The following is an 18,328-nucleotide window of genomic DNA, read 5'->3' as shown; positions in this document are numbered from 1 at the left end:
GCGTGCATCACGCCCGTCTATGTGCTTTCATTGGCCGGAGCGCCCAAATTGACGGGCACTCCAGCCAATGAAAGCACATAGACGGGCGCGCTTGACGCACGCCGTGACGTCACACGCGCCCGTCCATGTGCGCCCAAATTGACGGGCGCTCAGGCCAATGAAAGCACATAGACGGGCGCGCTTGACGCACGCCGTGACGTCACGCGCGCCCGTCTATGTGCTTTCATTGGCCGGAGCGCCCAAATTGACGGGCGCTCAGGCTAATCAAAGTACGCTTCGCTTCGCTCGCGCCGTGACTTTTGATTTGAATATCTCCGAGCAAAGCAGGAACTGTCTGATCACCTTAGCTTGAGCGTGCCTTCGCTCGCGCCGTGACTGGAGAGGACACAACAGTGGGCTCTCACCCGACTTGACAATTTGATGAGGGCTGAGCCAGGAGAACCAGGACCTGCGCGGGGGGGAACGCTGCAAGCTGCTTTCACCGCCGGCTGCCCCCTCTGGAGGATGTCAGAGAAGGGAAGGAGCTGAAAGCAACAAAAAGTAAGAAAACAACAAAAAGTAATGTCCAGTCGCTTCGGGAGGAGGGGATTTTAGGTTTTTAGAGGTTTCCTTTTGGGGAAAAGTTTGCCGTCTACCCTTACCCCTGCCTCTAACCCAGGGGTAAGGGTAGGCGGTAAATTAGCAGGTTAAACGCACGGCAAAACGGCAGGGTAAAATAGCGATAGTCGGGGCGCGCGTTACTGTATGGGAGGGAATAGCTAATTCGATCGTTTACATTTAATATACATGCCGCGTGCGGAAGGGGTTACCCGGGGATTTAAAGAGGCGGTAAGGATGGGTTAAAGGGGATAGTGTATCGCAGGAAGGGCTAACGCGGCCGGAAAGTGAGTAGAAAGTGGGTTAGGAGCGGGGTAACCGCGGCCCCACTTTACTGTATCGAGCCGTGTGTGAGGGAGAGGGAGTGGAGCCAGTGTTTGTGTGCATGGAGGAAAGGGAATGGAGCGTGTGTGTGTGTGTGTGTGTGGATGGAGGAGAGGGAGTGAAGCCAGTGTGTGTGTATGGAGGAGAAGGAATGGAGCCTGTGTATGTGTGGAAGAGAGGGAGTGCAGCCAGTGTGTATATAGGGAAGAGAGAGAATGGAGCCAGTGTATGCTTGTGTGGAAGTTCCCAGGTATGGAGAGTGAGTGATTTTTTTTAATCCTTATTGATTTTAATTAATTGGGTGTTATTTGATGTGTTTGCGGTTTTGAAATATTGAATTGGTGTTTGGGAAAATTTTAAAAATATATGAGTTTTTAATTATTGGATGTTATTCTGTTCATCTGCTTTTTTTGAAATAGTAATTCCTTTTATTTGTATGGTTTAACTATTATGATTGATGCTTTATATTTCTTGATTTTATTATTTGATGTTTTCTGAGGAAGGAAGATGCTTTAGTTTTTCCCTATGTTCACTACATACTGACTCTGACTTGTTGCAGTGTCCAGTTTAGTTTATGTCTGTACTTTTCCATTTATACTTTATGGTCACTTTATTCTATATTTGGCATGGGTTTGTCTGTGTTCTGTATTTGTGATTGAGGTTAAGTATCCTGTTAATGTGCCATTTCAATATAGGGATCTGTAGAAGCTTGGTTTGTTCTGTTTTCCTAATAGGAGGTATATTTGTGTTTGGAGTAACTGAGGGGAATGCAGGCAAAGAACCAGGGGGGTTTGGAGGACCTTAGACGGGGTGAACTGGTGAAACTGGTTATGGCGTGGACATATACCTGTTATAAAATTCTCTCACTTACGCAACTCAAACCCGACTTTACGTGGCTGTGCACATCCATTTGCAAAACTAGGCACACACATACATGCACCTAGGCTATATTATAGCGAGTGTGGGCGCGTATGTTATAAAATTGCCACATCTCTGGGCACGTGCTGATGCACTCACGCGCCCATTTGAAAATTACCGTCATAGAGGTGAATTTTAAGACAATCACGCATGCACACGTGCACGCATATGCTGGCTCACGCACATGGATGCGGCAATTTTATGACATACGGTCACATATGCCCATATGTTATAAAAAAGGCTGTACAGACATACATGTGCACTCAGTTTTATATAGATGCGCGCATGTGCACACAAATGCCATATCTACTGCGTAAGTGGGGCGGCTTTTATAAGGGGTGTGCGCCGAAGCTCCTTACCCTTTTCCCAGCTCACCCAGTATAAGGATAGGACTTCCTTACCCTCCTAGTTTTAAAGGCTCCCTTCTCCCTGTTAAACCCGACCCTTAAAACCCCACTGACTAACCCAGATTTTTTTATTTTTTGACTTACACACCAGCAATAGCAGACGTAAAGTTATGCGGTGAGGATACCCGAAGCACGCTTGTGCCCGAAAGTATTTACATGCACATCTTTTGGCCTTCCCTCGAGATGCCCAGGCCATGCCCTGCCAAGACCACTCCCACACTCCACCCCTTTTTGAACTCTCTGAACTCTCTGAAGCATTTCTCTCCTGCTGACCTTACTTGATGTCTGCTCTCGCTTTCCCCTTCCTACTTAAGAAGCACTCGCCCCTGACCAGCTGGGCCCTCAGTAGCTGAAACACAGGCTAAGCTGAAGACTCCATTATATTTTTGCTGGAAGAGAATGAACAGAGACCTTATTTAAAAAGTTGGAAATCTGACAATCTTTAAGGAAAAGAAAACCAGAACCACATGTATTTTAAAACCGTGCCGTAAGGTTTCTTAAGCACATGCAGCCTGATTTTTACCTTGGCATCTGGCTTCTGCGTGGAAGGACTTCACGTGCCAGCAGAGTGGGACTTCATCAATGCATAAACCTTTTCTAGGCAGGGCCAGCTCAGGAAAACGTTTCAGATTGCAGCCAACATTTAACATCCTCCTTTCAGCCACTTCAAACCAGATTGCATTCTGCAGGGGGCTCACAATTTACGGTTGTCCTTGAGGCAAGGAAGGCCTTTGTTCTTAATTTGTTCTTAATTGATATATAATATGTTCACCTTATTCCATATTGTCTGTAAAGCTTGTTGCTAATTATTGTTTATTGTAAACCGAGGTGATGTTATTAACGTGCCGCGGTATATAAAAAATCACTAAATAAATAAAAAAATAAATACATTTGTGAGTATACCGGAAGATATGCTTGTACACGGGCGCTTCTTAAAATCCACATGTTACGTGCCAGCCCAAGACACATGCATATCTCCCAGCTTTGGCATGTGTAGGGCTTTAAAAATCCACCAGATAATGTTTTTTAAAAATTCGCCATTAAGCACAAAATGAGCTTTTGAAATTGCTTTGATATAGGTGAATTTCCAAAGGAATTACGCATGTAAATGTAACATACTCGTTGCAATTTTCAAAAAACATTTACCCGTGTAAAGTGAATTTAACGCAGGTAAAGTCTATTGACAATTCAGTGGCATATATTGCAGCAGTTTTCAAAAGCTCACTTGTACAGATAAAGTGCATTTACAAGTGTAAAATCCAGTTTTAAATGTGTAAATGCTTTTGAAAATCAAGACCATAGTATGTTACATTTACACATATAACTCCTTTAAAAATTACCTCCATATTTTTTATCGTAAAAAGCATGAACGTAAAGCCTCTCAGCCAATCTGAATGCACCAAATAGCAAGTATAATTGTGTGCCTATTGTTTTTTCAGGATAATTTTCAAAGTGAACTTACGTGTATAAGTTTGCTTTGAAAATTGGTGTAACTTGGGTGCATAACAGCCCCCACATTTATGCAACCTGTTGTAAAATTGCCCTATTCAAGTGTAGAATGGAGTTTGATTCATTCTTAAGGAAGGTTTCTGTTTTGGCCTCATTCAAGCCAAGAAATCGTTATCACATGAAGAATTTGTCTGGTAGAGTTTAGAAAAGTAGAAAATTTAAATTAAAATGTTTTAATACAGATGTTAATTCTGTGGGTTGCAGTGCACTATTTCTAACATTCCATTTTTGTACTCTTAGCATTTAGATGATGCTGTTTCTGCACATTGGAGAGATGAAATTGCAAGAAAGCATATGTACACAACATCTTCACAAAGGTGGGGGCATATTTTATGCTGCAGGGATTTTTCCTGTACGATAGATTAGTTTCCCATATCCAGAGAACAGAAAAAAACTCCCTTGGGATATTACTTTAACTTTTTACTTCATTGAACTACATACAATCCAAGAATTGGGTCTACGTGTTTGCTAATTGTTAAGACACAAATTTTAAAACAAAATTGGTGATTGGGATCTACCTGTTCTAAATGTAGCCTGTGTCCCGATCAGCTCTGAGGCAGTGAAGCTCCCTGGGAGGCTCATGGATCAGAGCAGGCCCCATGGGCTCTCAAGGATTCCCGCACAGCAGATGTGGGGGAAAGATTTCCTTTTCAAGACCCTTCATGTTTCCTCTTAAAAGGGCTCCTCCACTCAACAGTACAATCAGCTTCAAACACCGCTCAGACTCCAAGATTGTTGTCCAAAAAATTAAAAGTTCTTTAACTGGTACTGAAAATGGGCAATACAAAGTCTAAAAACACTGGCATACTAGTGAATAATGCACCACATTACAAATAAGTCCACAAAAGTAGAAAAATATTCTCAGTCTCTTTCAGCAGTATCAACCCTCTCTCTTGGACAGTTCTGTTCCCTGGGACAGAGACCCCTCCTCAACTGGGCCTTTCCCAATACCTGATAAGAAAGATAGCTGTCCTCTTCTCTCTCACCACCTTCTGGCACTTGGGTGAGCTTCTGCCAGAATTCCCATGTCAAATAGGAACTCCATATGACTGCTCTTCTGGTGGGTAGTCTCCTTTCTCAAAGAACCTCCTCCCCAACACACATATACACACAGACAAACATATACACATGCACACCAAAGACTAATCTTTCTATAGAATCATTTCTCCAAGAATTTCTTCAAGAATGAGAGTAATTTCCTCCTTCCCCTCTTCTCCCAAGACTTCTTCTGGTTTGTAATACAGGTTGACAGGTTTCACATATCTTGGACTCTGAGACTTCTTCCTCCTGTAAGACCTGGCCAACCCCATCCCTGGGTCCCAGGCACTCCCAAGGCAAGAATAGCTCGATGTCTCCTTTCTCCAGAATTCTTCCTTGTGAAGAGATTAGGCCCACTGGCAATCTTGTGGAGAGAGGGATACCAGAGACTCCAACTCCTGGAATTCTAGTGCCTATCTTCTAGACCTTTCCCCTTGAGGGGGAAAATCCCTAAGGAGAACCCTCTGCAAGAAGAGCCACTCCTGACCTTTCCGCATCCCTCCATCGGGAGTTCCGTCAATGCCGATACGTCCGTCAGTGCCACTGATCCACCCTTCGGCGCCGACGCATCCATCGGCACCACCGAGGCATCCATCGATGCTCTCGATGCCTGCACAGGTGCCTTCGATGCCCTCATCGGTGCCTCCAGTTATTCCTTCGAGTCCTTCGTAGCCTCAACCAGGACCTTCAGGGATCCTACCTCCCTGTCCTCCTCTAGTCCCTAGAAGAGCAGGTGCTGATCCCTACGACACCTGGACTGATGATTCTTCACCAGACACCGATGATTTGCTTTCACCACCTTCACCTACTGAAAGCAGAAAGCGTTCTCCTCCAGAGGACCCTTCCTTTCTAAATTTTGTGAAGGAGATGTCTGAATTGGTTCCCTTCCAATTGCAGACTGAACAAGATGACAGGCATCAAATGATAGAGCTGTTACATTTCCTGGATGGAGCTGTTATATTTCCTGGATCTCCTCAAAAAGAACCATTCAGCCCCTGTTGACCATTGTCCACGTAACCGACTCACTCTGTCAGTCTCTCGCCTGGTGTAGAAATCAGGTCAGTCTCCTCCAGGGCTTGCCCTTCCAGGCTACAGACCCTCAAATAACTGTCACCACCGATGCCTCCAACCTCGGCTGGGGAGCCCATGTGGCCGATCTGCAGACACAAGGATCTTGGTCTCCAGAGGAAGCCAAACACCAAATAAATTTCTTGGAGCTGCGAGCAATCAGATATGCTCTCAGGGTATTTCAGGATCGCCTCTCCAACCAAGTCATCCTAATCCAGATGGACAACCAGATGGCCATGTGGTACGTCAACAAATAGGGAGGGAGGGGCTCCTACCTTCTGTGTCAAGAAGCTGCGCAGATATGGGCGGAGGCCCTCTCCCACTCGATGTACCTCAAGGCCACCTACTTGCCAGGAGTGGATAATGTGTTGGCAGACAAGCTGAGTCACACCTTTCAACTGCACGAGTGGTCTCTCAACCTCTCAGTAGTGAACTCGATCTTCCAACAATGGGGTTATCCTCAAATAGACCTCTTTGCGTTACCTCAAAATCGCAAAGTAGACAACTTCTGCTCTCTCACTCGCAGCCAACACTATCAACCAAGAGACATGTTCTCCCTATCATGGGCAGATGGTCTCCTATATGCATCCCTCCACTTCCACTTCTCTCGAAGACTCTCGTGAAGTTATGTCAGGACAAGGAAACCATGATCCTGATAGCACCCCACTGGCCCTGCCAAGTGTGGTTTCCAGTACTTCAGGATCTCTCCATTCGCAGGCACATTCCCTTGGGAAAGGACCCGCTTCTAATCACTCAAAATGGCGGGTGCCTACGCCACCCCAGTCTTCAAGCCTTGTCCCTGATGCTTGGATGTTGAAAGGGTAATCCTTCAGCCACTTAACCTTTCTGAACCAGTTTCCCGTGTCCTGATTGCCTCATGGAAACCTTCCACGAGTAAATCATATTCTTACAAATGGACCAGGTTCTCGTCATGGTGCTCTTCTCAATCCCTTGACCCCCTTTACCTGTCCAATCACAAAGTTTCTGGACTATCTCTGTCACTTATCAGAGTTAGGTCTAAAAACGTCCTCCATCAGGATGCATGTCAGTGCGGTAGCCGCCTTCCATAAAGGTGTTGGGGATGATCCCATATCAGTTCAACCCCTTGTAACACGTTTTTTGAAAGGCTTGCTTCACCTCAAGCCTCCTCTGCTTCCTTCGGCCCCTTCTTGGGACCTCAACCTAGTTTTGGGTCGGCTCATGAAACCACCATTCGAGCCTCTTCAATCCTGTGACCTTCGATATCTCACATGGAAAGTGATTTTCCTTTTGGCAATCACTTCCGCTCGCAGAGTTAGTGAATTACAGTCTCTAGTTACCTATCTGCCTTACACTAATCTTCTGCAGGACTGGGCAGTACTCCACACTCACCCTAAATTCTTACCTAAGGTAGTTTCGGAGTTTCATCTTAACCAATCCATTCTACTACCTACCTTTTTTCCCAGGCCCCATTCCAATCCAGGAGAGCAGGCTCTGCATACCCTTGACTGCAAACGGGCTCTGGCGTTCTACCTAGACCGTACAGCTGCCCACAGGAAAAGCACTTAATTGTTTGTCTCTTTCCATCCTATCAAATTGGGGCAGCCTGTGGGTAAACAGACTCTCGCCTCCTGGTTGGCGGACTGCATATTAGAGATGAGCTTCGTTTTTTACTTCTGGGTCATTTTTTGAGTCGGACGCTTCGGGGTAAAGTTCGATTTTCCTCGGTTAGTTTTTTTGAAAAACTAAACGGGGAAAACCGAAACCGGCCCAAAAAATGATGTGGGAAAACGAAGCTAAAAAAAACCCCACCCCAAGCATTAAAACTTACTATAAAACATTAAATACAACCCCCCCCCCCCACCATCCTGATCCCTCCCCAAGACTTATCAACATCCCTGGCGGTCCAGTGGGGTCCCGCGACCGATTTGTCCCTCCATGCCTGGCGTGCCTGCCTCGCTCAAAATGGCACCAATAGCCTCTGACCTACTATGTCACAGGGGCTACCGGTGCCATTGGTCAGCCCCTGTCACATGGCCATCGGCGCCATCTTGTGCTCCTACCATGTGACAGGGGCTGACCAATGGCGCCAGTAGCCCCTGTGACATAGTATGGGCAAAGGCTATCGGTGCCATTTTGATTACTGGCAGCCGACAACAAGATCGCTCCCGGACCCCCGCTGGACCCCCAGGGACTTTTGGCAAGTCTTGGGGGCTCCTGACCCCCCAAAAGTCCCTGGGGGTCCAGGGGGGGGGGCCAGGAGCGATCTTGTTGTCGGCTGCCAGTAATCAAAATGGCGCCGATAGCCTTTGCCCATACTATGTCACAGGGGCTACCGGCGCCATTGGTCAGCCCCTGTCACATGGCAGGAGCACACATAAATCCACTTTGAAAATTATCTCATCAAACTTACCACACAGAAGATTTTTTAAAAAATGTATATGCATACCTTTGAAAATTCAAAAGTATGCCTGTAAATCTAAGCCACCCCCAGGAATGCCTCTGCTCAGTCTGGGTAAATTTGCGCACATGCATGACATAGGGCACTCAAGTTTACCTGTGTATTGGGAAGACAGATTTGTAAAAGGCTATTTGTGCATGTGAAACTCTGCTTTAAGCACAGAATTCCCTTTGAAAATTGCCCTGCCTAGGATAGTGCTGGCTGGATGTGGAGGATCCTTTTCTTGTTAGACGCAAGGTAAGGAAGAGGGTTAAGAGCTTGAGGTACTTCTTTTTTTCTTTTCTTAACAGTGCAGATGGGGGGAGGTAGGGAAAATCCAATTGTAGGCAAGCTTTTAAAAGAAAACTTTTACAGAGCAACTGATGGAGGCAGAGTGGCTGCAGTGGGGTGGGGATTATTTATGAAAATCCAGCCCATGGGAATAAAATGGCATCAGCCCCCTGGGCAAATTTTTTTTTAACATCTGGTCCGGAGGTTTGCCCAGTTAACTTTGCTATTTCACCAACCTGAGTTAACTGGGTAACTTTCTCTGGCCAGCGCAGAATATCAGCACTGACTGGCCACGGTTCAACCCCTCTCCCACAACAACCCATGGGCCATATCTTTTTGTCCAGTTAAATTTTGTGCAGGCTATGATCTACCCAGACAAAATTTAGGCCATCAGCCGGGGGGGAAATTTGAAAAAAGCAAGTTTTGCCTGGCTACCTCCTGAAGTTTATCCATACAAACATTTTGAATATCAGCCTCTAAGGCTTTCTCCTATTCTATAAACCTTCAGAAGTTAATGGCACCAGCAGTTAACTTTCCCTCAAGAGCATCAACAGATAAATGTGCCTGCTCATGTTCTTGGGCTTCCTCCTTCTCCCTGCATCCAGGTAAAGAGGAGATGCTAGTCCCAAGAATCCCCACAAAGCAGAGTCCAAGGCCTTCCCAATGCAGTCCCACCCCCTGTCTTTAAACTCCTCCCTCTCTAATCCCCTCTTACTCAAGGGCAGTCAGGGTCCCCCTGGACAGGAGCTGACATAACTGCCACTGGTAAAGTCCACACTTTCCTGGCCATGACAATGTGGAAGTTATTAAAGAAGGGTAACCATTTGCGAAAGTTTAGTAAATCTCATGGAAAATAGCTTGTGGTAAAATGGTATAACATGCCATTTAATGCAGCTTAATAAATAGGCCCCTAGGTGGTTAATTCTATTTTTAACTGTGCAATTGGTACACAAGCCTTTGAAAATGTACCTCTTAATGCACAATTAAATGTGCCCAGCTTTGGTTGCTGCTTCTTGGCTTTGCACACTCTTTCCCAGTTTGTTATTAACTATTAAATTGATTGTTCGAGGTTTTTTTTTCCTGGTTCATGTTAGCATGCAATGCCTCATTCAAAATATATCACCTAAGAACATAAGAAATTGCCATGCTGGGTCAGACCAAGTGTCCATCAAACCCAGCATTGCGTTTCCAACAGAGGCCAAACCAGGCCACAATAACCTGGCAAGTACCCAAACACTAAGAAGATCCCATGCTACTGATGCAATTAATAGCAGTGGCTATTCCCTAAGTAAACTTGATTAATAGCCGTTAATGGACTTCTCCAAGAACTTATCCAAACCTTTTTTGAACCCAGCTACACTAACTGCACTAACCACATCCTCTGGCAACAAATTATTGTGCGTTGACTGAAAAATAATTTTCTCCGATTAGTCCTAAATGTGCTGCTTGCTAACTTCCTGGAATGCCCCCTAGTCCTGTCTATTCATGTGTTCTAATTGCATTATTCCACATTTTTACACTGACTGTACTGCTCCCTCATGCTTTCCTCTTCTCCACCTTTTTTGCTTTTCTCGTTCTCTTGTTATTTCCATCCTTAAATCCTCCTCTTTGGCTTTGTCATACCTCTGACCTGCCAATGTACTAAAGTGAGCTCATGGTTTTGTAAGGGGTAGCATGCATTAAATGTTCTATTAGCATGTGCAATCTAGTTCATGCACATTAACTGCAGTTAATTCAGAACACGGCAGACCAAATTTTACTTGGCTTGAAGCTAAGATTTCATATCCTCCAGCTTTGAAAAAACCCTTCATTGGCTCCTGATTAACTGATCAGCCTAATTCAGTATTGCTTCAGGAAAGTTTTTTCAATAGCATTTTTATGTGGAATGATATCTGTATTTTCAAATGTTTTCAGTTTTCTTCTTCATAAAGAAATGGAGCTATGTTCTTTATAGTCAATTTATTGCCATATGGCAAATATATATTTTTTTAAATGCTTCTCTAAGAAAAATTATTTTTGGGGTCTCTTATTACCTGATTTTGAAAATCTTTCAGTTTTTTTCATTTAATTTGCTAAGATCTGTAGGATGATGCTTAATATAGGCTATTTGTAAGTCCCAAAGCACTAGATATATTTTGTTGTAGTATAGTAATTGTCTACTTGATGATCCACAATTTGATTTTCAATAGGTCTGTTTATTGGAGCACCATTTTCACTGTGTTATGCTATGAGATTACAATCAAGGGATTTACTATTAGCTTTAATGTTGCAGGACCTATGAAGATATTTCATGGGATACCAAGCTACCACCAAAGATATCACCACCAGAAACTACACTTGAAAAAATGGCAGATCCTGTCTCCCGTCATTTTACATGGAAGAGATATAAAATGGAACCTGCAGTATGGCAGGTCAGTACATCATTATTATGAGAGTGACTCTTAAAAACTGAAATACTGTATGTTAGATAAATCCATTGTCTCTGGTGTCAGTCTGTATAAAAACTGTCCATGTTCAAATCTCGGCAAGGCCAAATGACACTTGCAGCTTCCTTAAATAGAGAAAATGAGTTTTTGAGTATCATTGTAGAGTAACAGTAACTGTTCAGTCACTCTGTAGTGTATTTTATTTAGGCTTTCTATAGAGGAACATACATGTTAATTTATTATATTGACCAGGTGTTATAGAAAAGGACTAGGTAAAGTATCAGAACAGAAAAGGTTTCCAATCTGCTTTAATTAATTTTACAGTCTCCCTGGACAGGTCACATAAGAAGGAGAATATGGTGTATTAACTGTGGAAACATTTCAGTCTTTAATTATTGTCCTAGTCGATGTCTCTCATCTTGCCTCTGTTCTTCTCCACCACCCTTGTTCACTGTTCCTTTTTTCAGCCTTTCATTCCTCTTTTCTTCCAAGACTCCTTTTTCTTCATGTCTTCTCCTTCCTCTCTTCTTCTTTCCGCATTTTTCCCTTTCTACCCCATTTAGAGCATTTTGTCCTGTAAGAAACAGTTCCTATTAGTATCACCATGTCTGCCAACTGGATGAAGAAATCAGGGTGAAATTTGGTGGGGAAAAATGCTCCTATATATTTCATCCATCCTAAATATTAGTCCATGAAGAGCAACCCAGATACCTGCATGCAGACAGATATTAGCGTGGCCAGATATGATGACTATGATTTGGGACAGCTGTCATTGACCATCTTGCTAGCTGCTGAAGAGAACAATGACAGAGTAGTAGTTAGCTTCTCCGGTTCATAACCATTGCTCTAAGGTTCAAATCCCACTGCCACTCCTTGTGAGGTTGGGCAAGTCACATCACACTTCACTACCTCAGGCACAATTTACCTGCATATTGTGAGCCTTCTGGGGACAGGAATATACCTATAGCACCTGAATGTATTTCACTTTGAAGTGTCTGAAAGGCAGAATATAAATACAAATGATTAATGTAGTGGCTGATGGAGTCCATTGTGTCAGCTGCTGAAGAGGAGGGATAACTATTGATAATATTCATGGTACTGGCCAGCATGAGGGAGGAAGGAAAGGATTGGAGGCAGAAGTATGCAGGAGTGAAGAGAAGGTATTAATGGTCAGTGTGGAGAAGAATGAGGACACAGATGGAAGGGAGTAAAGGAACTTGAGGTTGTAGGGGGAGGAAAGGAATTGGAGTTTGGAGAGAGTAAAAAAACAGTTTAAAGTGGAGAAGAAAGGGCTTTAGAGTGGGAAGAGTGGGTGTAAGTTTTCGAGGACAGTTGAAGAGATGGAATTGGAGGTTGGGGAGAAAGAAATGAATTGTAGGTTGAGGGGGAATTCTATCTACCATGTTCTCAATTTGTAGGAGTATCAGACAGGGATGCCCTGTCCTCTCTTTTGTTTAATTTAATAATGGAATCTATGTAACATAAGATTAGGAAACCATCTTCTGTCTCAGCCTTAGATTCTGAAAGTTAGTCTCAGAAAATCTCCCATTATGCAGAAGATGTCTTAATTATTACTAATTTTCAGAGGTCAGGTAAAGGACATTGGGGGGGGGGGGAGGGGAGTTGATGTCAGGATGCATATCAGAATTTCATGTGCTTCTACCCAGAGTGGACAGATTTTAACTGGACAGACTGGATGAGACATTTTGGTATTTATCTGTCATCATTTGCTATGTTACTATGTTACCTGCCAGTTTTGATACCTAATGTAGAAAAGTAGTGCGATGCAGAACACAGTAGCAATACCTTGGCCGCATTAAAGACAGTATAGCCATGGTAATGTTACTGTATTCTGTATCTCAGGTTCCTCCATGCTACCTAGTCTAAAGTGTTTGTATTTTTGCTGTTATATGAACCTTTACTATGGTGATCCACTTTAAGCATTTTAAGGAACGTTGGAAGATACACCAAAATAAAGTTAAAGGGTCAGTTAATACAAGGGATCTCTCCTCTAACCCACAGGAACACTATCTGACCTCCAGGGGACCTCACACCAACTAGGAAAACCAGGCCCTCTCCTGTTCCCAGAGGAGTAGCCTAATGGTGAGAGCAGTGGGCTGAGATCCAGGGAAACCAGGATTGAAATCCTGCTCACAGTCCTTGTGACCTTGGGAAAGTTGCTTCACTCTTTAGATACCAACAGATTGTAAGCCCGCTGAGGCAGGGAAGTACCTACTGTATCTGAATGTAGCTCATCTTTGGAAAGGCGAGTAATTTACATTTAAAATCCAAACCCCACTGCCCCCATGTAATTCAGGCTTTTGTGGCCTCCCTAATTCCAAGCCCCATCCCTCAAAAGACCATCTGGCCTCTGGGACCCTTTCTTCCCAATATCTTCTCCTTAGCACCAAAACAAGATGGATCTTCTGGATCCACCAGTCTCCCCTCATAGACCCAACTCACTCCCAGAAAAGGTATTCTGATTCTTCACTAGCAGGAGAGGGACAGTTTACTTCCTTCAACAGTGGCATCACAGTTTAAATGGTGTCATTGATACTCTGACCCGAACACCAAAGTCTGGGAAGGCCCATTTTTTTCAGGGAGATTGGGAATGTTTCAGGTGGAGGTCAGATAGTATTTGAAGGAAGGTGGGTGAATTGAGGGTCCAGAGGCCCAGTGGTGTATACAGTGGGGAGGAGGGGGGTCAAGGGCACATGTTGCTTCAAAGGATGGAGAAATATAGGGGTGTTTAGAGTTCCTGTGTTCTGTTTCAGAGGGTGTGGGGTGGTGTTCAGGCCCTGGAGGATTGAGTTAGCATGATATACTAAGGCTGCCAAAATTAACTTAACCCCCTAAGGCGTAGTTAATGTTATAGCATTAGATGGGCAGCATTAACCCTCATAAGTATTAATAAGGTCAATCTGCATTGTTTATTTTTTTTGTAATTGGTTATTGCATACATATTAATATTACATGCAAATACCTAGGGTGTTAGTTGAGATCTCCATTAATGAGAGTTTAACACAGGCTTTAGTGCTAACACCTTTTAGTATATTTACCAACAAAGTCCAAATCAGCGATTTTCAGTTTTGGACCTAGGCTGCAAAATCTTTCACTGTTTTGCAGGACTTAGGATTGCTCACCAGAGATTCAAATACTTGGGAATTGTAGATTTGTATAATGTGAACTTTATCCTGTTATGTAGAAACTTATGAAAGATATGGAAAGGTGGATGCCCCTCCCTGTTTTGGAGGTAATATTCAAACAGCCTCCATAAGAAAGTCGGCAAAAATATGCATAAGTTGCACCAGTTCTCAAAGCGGACTTGGTGCGCATAAATCCGAGATGGAAATTATCCCATCCGCCCCCGTACATTATACTCACTAAAATGTCTGCCCACAATTTCCCTGGAAATTAACGCATATACTTTGAAAAATCCAAAAGTTTGTCTATAAGTTCAAACCCCTCCCCTAGCTCTGCCCCAGGAATGCGCCTGCTCATGCCCTGTAAACGTATGCATGAATATGACATAGGTTGCATACATTTACCTGTTTAGCGGGTAGGCAATTTTGGAAAAGATCATTTCTGTGTAAAAGACAAAGTTTCCCCTGCAGAATTCCCTATGAAAATTATCCTCGCTATGGGCAGGTAGAATTAATATACCCAAGATGAGAGCCCTTTCTTGCCTGTTTTAAATATTTTACCATATTCCATGTAACTGTTCACTTTACTTTAGTGTTCTATGTCTAATTTTAAAGGGGATAAAAAAATGTCTCGCATAAGAAAACATTATCAGTTCTTTCAGCACTCTGGGATGTATACCTTCTGGTCCAGGTGATTTGCTATTCTTTATTTTGTAAATTTGCCCTAATACATCTTCCAGGTTCACTAAGATTTGTTTCACTTCCTCTGAATCATCCCCTCTGAATATCATTTCTGGCATGGGTATATCTCTGTCTCAAAAGAAATGGACAAAGCTTAAAATTCAACACTTAAAAGGCAAAGAATTAAACACAGCATTGCACCCTAAGGTAATTCAAAATAGGTGTCGGCAAGCCGGGGCAACAGTGCAATTCCTCTTTACTTAACAGGTTACCTGGGCCTCTTGATCATTCACCCATCAATAACAGTACATTTTTTTGGGGAAATATTTTTATATATAAATTGCATCTAAAAAACTTCCCCCTAGAGTTCTATTTTGTGGCCCCTAATTCTACTGTTTCCTTTCCTGTGGAAAAGGTTTGATGTTCATGCATCATTAAAATCTTTCAGTATCTGAAGGTCTGTATATACCTTCCCTGCACCTTCACTCTTACATGCTGCTCATTATTTCAAAATAAGTGCAAGCATATGCAGGTACTCTTTCTCCAGGAGCAGTTTTCAAAGGGAAAACCTGCTTTTATATTCCCTTTGAGCACTAGCAGGTAAAATTACCTGCATACTTGGCATCAGTTTGTGCAGTTTTGAACACGCTTTTACCTAGGTAACTAAATAGCTACCCAGGTAAAACCTTCAACTGAAAATTACCCTCTCCTTCTATGGAGCCAGTGAACATTGAACAGAGATTTCATTTTGAAATCCCCAGGCAATGCTTTATGGGCCAGATTTTTAAATGTATGCGCGGCGTAGATTTGTTCGCGCAACCTGGCGCACACGTGTGCGCTTGGTGTGCACCTTGTGCACACCGAGCCTGAGGGGAGCCCCGATGGCTTTCCCCATTCCCTCCAAGGCAGCTCCGAAATCATAGGGCCTTGGAGGGAACTTTTTCTCTGGCCCCCTCCCACCTTCCCCTCCCTTCCCCTATCTAACCCACCCCTCAGCCCTAACTAAATCCCCCCCCTACCTTTGTTGAACTTGCGTGCACTGGCTCGCCATCCCCCGGCTTAGGCCGCTGTGCCTGAGGATTCGGCCCCACCCCCAGACTGCCCCCGAACCGCCACCACGCCCCTGCCCCGCCCTGGACAGCCCATTTTTGAAAGCCCTGGGACATATGCGCGTCCTGGGGCTTGAGCGCGCCGCCAAGCCTATGCAAGATAGGCTCGGCGTGCGCAGGGGCAGGCAGGGGCAGCTTTTCGGGGGTTACGCGCGTATCCCTTTGAAAATCTGCCCCTATGGTTCTAAATTTGTACCTGCTTCAAAATAGGTACAAATTGCTCAGTTACAGAAGTTCCCATGTAATTGGCCTGCCCTGAATTTTCAAAGGGAAACTATGAGGGGAGTTTCTTTTTGAAAATCTGCTTATAGGTCCTCAGGGACAAACTACAAAGGACTCGCAGGCCTGCAAACAATGGGCCGGATTTTAAAAAGGTTACGCGCGCCGGGCCTGTTTTCAAAAGGCCCGGTGACATGCGTAAAGCCCCGGGATGTGTGTAAGTCCCGGGGCTTTACTAAAAGGGCAGGAAGGGGGTGGGACGTGGGCATGGTGGGGCAGTCCGGGGGTGGGGCGGGGGCGGGGAGGGGTCAGAGGCTCCAGGCACAGCGGCCATTTGCCGCTGTGCCTGGAATCACGCGCCAGCAGTTGGCGGCGCACACAACTTCAGCCCCAGGCCTGAAGTAATTTTGAAAATAGAATCGAAAAAAAGGAAAATGTAGGGGGGAAAGGGCGGGGGAGATAGGGAAAGGGAAGGGAAGATGGGGGAAGGCAGTGCGGCTCGGCACGCGCAAGGTGCACAATTGTGCACCCCTTTGTGCACGCCAGCCCCTGATTTTATAACTTGCACACGCAAGTTATAAAATCAGATGTACATGTGCACGCACCGGGTAGTACACGCACATGTATGCCCTCGCACACCCTTTTAAAATCTACCCCAATGTGCTGATTTTAAATATTGCCCCTCAAATTGCATATACTCTTTTAACTATAGCCAGCAAATTAAAAATAGTTCTATTTCCTATTTCTCCAATTAGCAATAATCCCCTATTAACTCCTGTTACACTTTCTTTGAACATTGAGCTTTGAAATCATGAAGTAACTTAGTAGATGCAGTTTGATGTGTTGAAGAGTATGTGTGGGCTGTGTGTGGCCCACATACATATGTGGTGGTTGTGGAAATGTACTCAAGTCTTTTGAACTTCATTGTAACAGGAGGTTATTTCTATTCTATTTTTCCCTTCTCTTGCTCATGTTTTCTCACTGCTTATTAAGGTGCTGGGTTGGGATGAACTCATAGTATTAAGATGTGGGTAAACCAGTTACTGCATGCTGTTGGCTTTCTTTTGGAAAAATGTGCCACAGCTCAACTTCTGGGGGAGCAACATCATTGCCGTTGCCTGAGTAGAAGGACTTCAGGAAGAATTAGAAACATACAACAAGATCTGAAACCCATATTAGAAATGGTGCAACTGCATGGCACAGCTAGAACTTTCCTTTGCCAATTAATGAACATTGCTCCTTTCGTCCTTATTCGCTTTCCTTAAGGGATGGATTTGTTCCCACAGATTACTGTTAACTTTACTGCTGAAATAATGTTAAATACATTGTATGGGCCTGGTTTTAAAAAATATTTACATGCTTAAAACTGGGTTTTACTGTGTAAAATGCACTTTCCCCATATAAGTAGACTTTTGGAAATTGCTACAGTATATGCCATTGAATTGTCAATAGGTTTTACTCACTTTAAGTGCACTTAATGTGGGTAAATGGCATTTGAAAATTTCTACAATAGTATGTTTTATTTACATGCATAACTCCTTTAAAAATTTACCTTAGTCTATAAAAATAAAGAATTATTTTATAAAGGGGCAATTTTAAAAACTGTGTGGAAGATGCAAAGTCCACAGGTACTTTTATCTGCAAAACATCAGTTTTCAAAAGGAAAGTACATACCTACTTTCCCTTTGAAAATTGTCCAAGGAAAAAAACTGCAGAAATTTTCACCTTTTATTCTGCAAATATGTTTCCAGAAAAAATAGCACATTTGTTTTTGAAAATGTAAAACTATGCTCGCTGCTGCCTCCCCCAGCCTAACCCCATCTTTGAGAGCAGCTCCATGAAAATGTGACTAAAAATATGTTTTGTTATACAATATGTGTACTTTTACCTTACATACAGGTGTAACCCCACTCCATGTGCCTATCCTGTATTGATGGCGCCATAAAATAATTTGTTACTCTTTGGGGATGGAAACTCTCACCGGCTAGCTCTTTCACATTCCCTCTTACTCCCAAGGCCAGATCCTTTGTAGATGTTGGGTAAGATATACTTCCAAGGTCCATTATGACAGGGGCAATCTTTTTATACATTCCTTTATTGTCCTTTGTGTTCCCTTTGGAAGGATACTTATCCTTAAGGTGGGTGCAATGAGTGCAAAAGAAATACTCTGTAGTCACTG

At 43.7% G+C, this 18,328-nt stretch overlaps 1 protein-coding gene across 2 annotated transcripts in view; it reads left to right on the top strand.

Moving 5' to 3' along the window:
* The window catches only part of SPATA48 (spermatogenesis associated 48), a 198,287-nt gene that overhangs the window by 62,841 nt on the left and 117,118 nt on the right, over positions 1-18,328 (top strand). For both annotated transcript variants that reach the window (XM_029589752.1, XM_029589751.1), the window contains exons 3-4: positions 3,996-4,072; positions 10,844-10,982. In XM_029589752.1, coding sequence (XP_029445612.1) covers positions 3,996-4,072; positions 10,844-10,982 — 216 coding nt within the window. The remainder of the gene's footprint in view (positions 1-3,995; positions 4,073-10,843; positions 10,983-18,328) is intronic.

The sequence above is a fragment of the Rhinatrema bivittatum genome, chromosome 2, assembly GCF_901001135.1.
Source record: "Rhinatrema bivittatum chromosome 2, aRhiBiv1.1, whole genome shotgun sequence".
Lineage (NCBI taxonomy): Eukaryota > Metazoa > Chordata > Amphibia > Gymnophiona > Rhinatrematidae > Rhinatrema > Rhinatrema bivittatum.
Note: the sequence above shows the minus strand (reverse complement) of the source record. Positions and strands in the feature narration are given on the sequence as shown.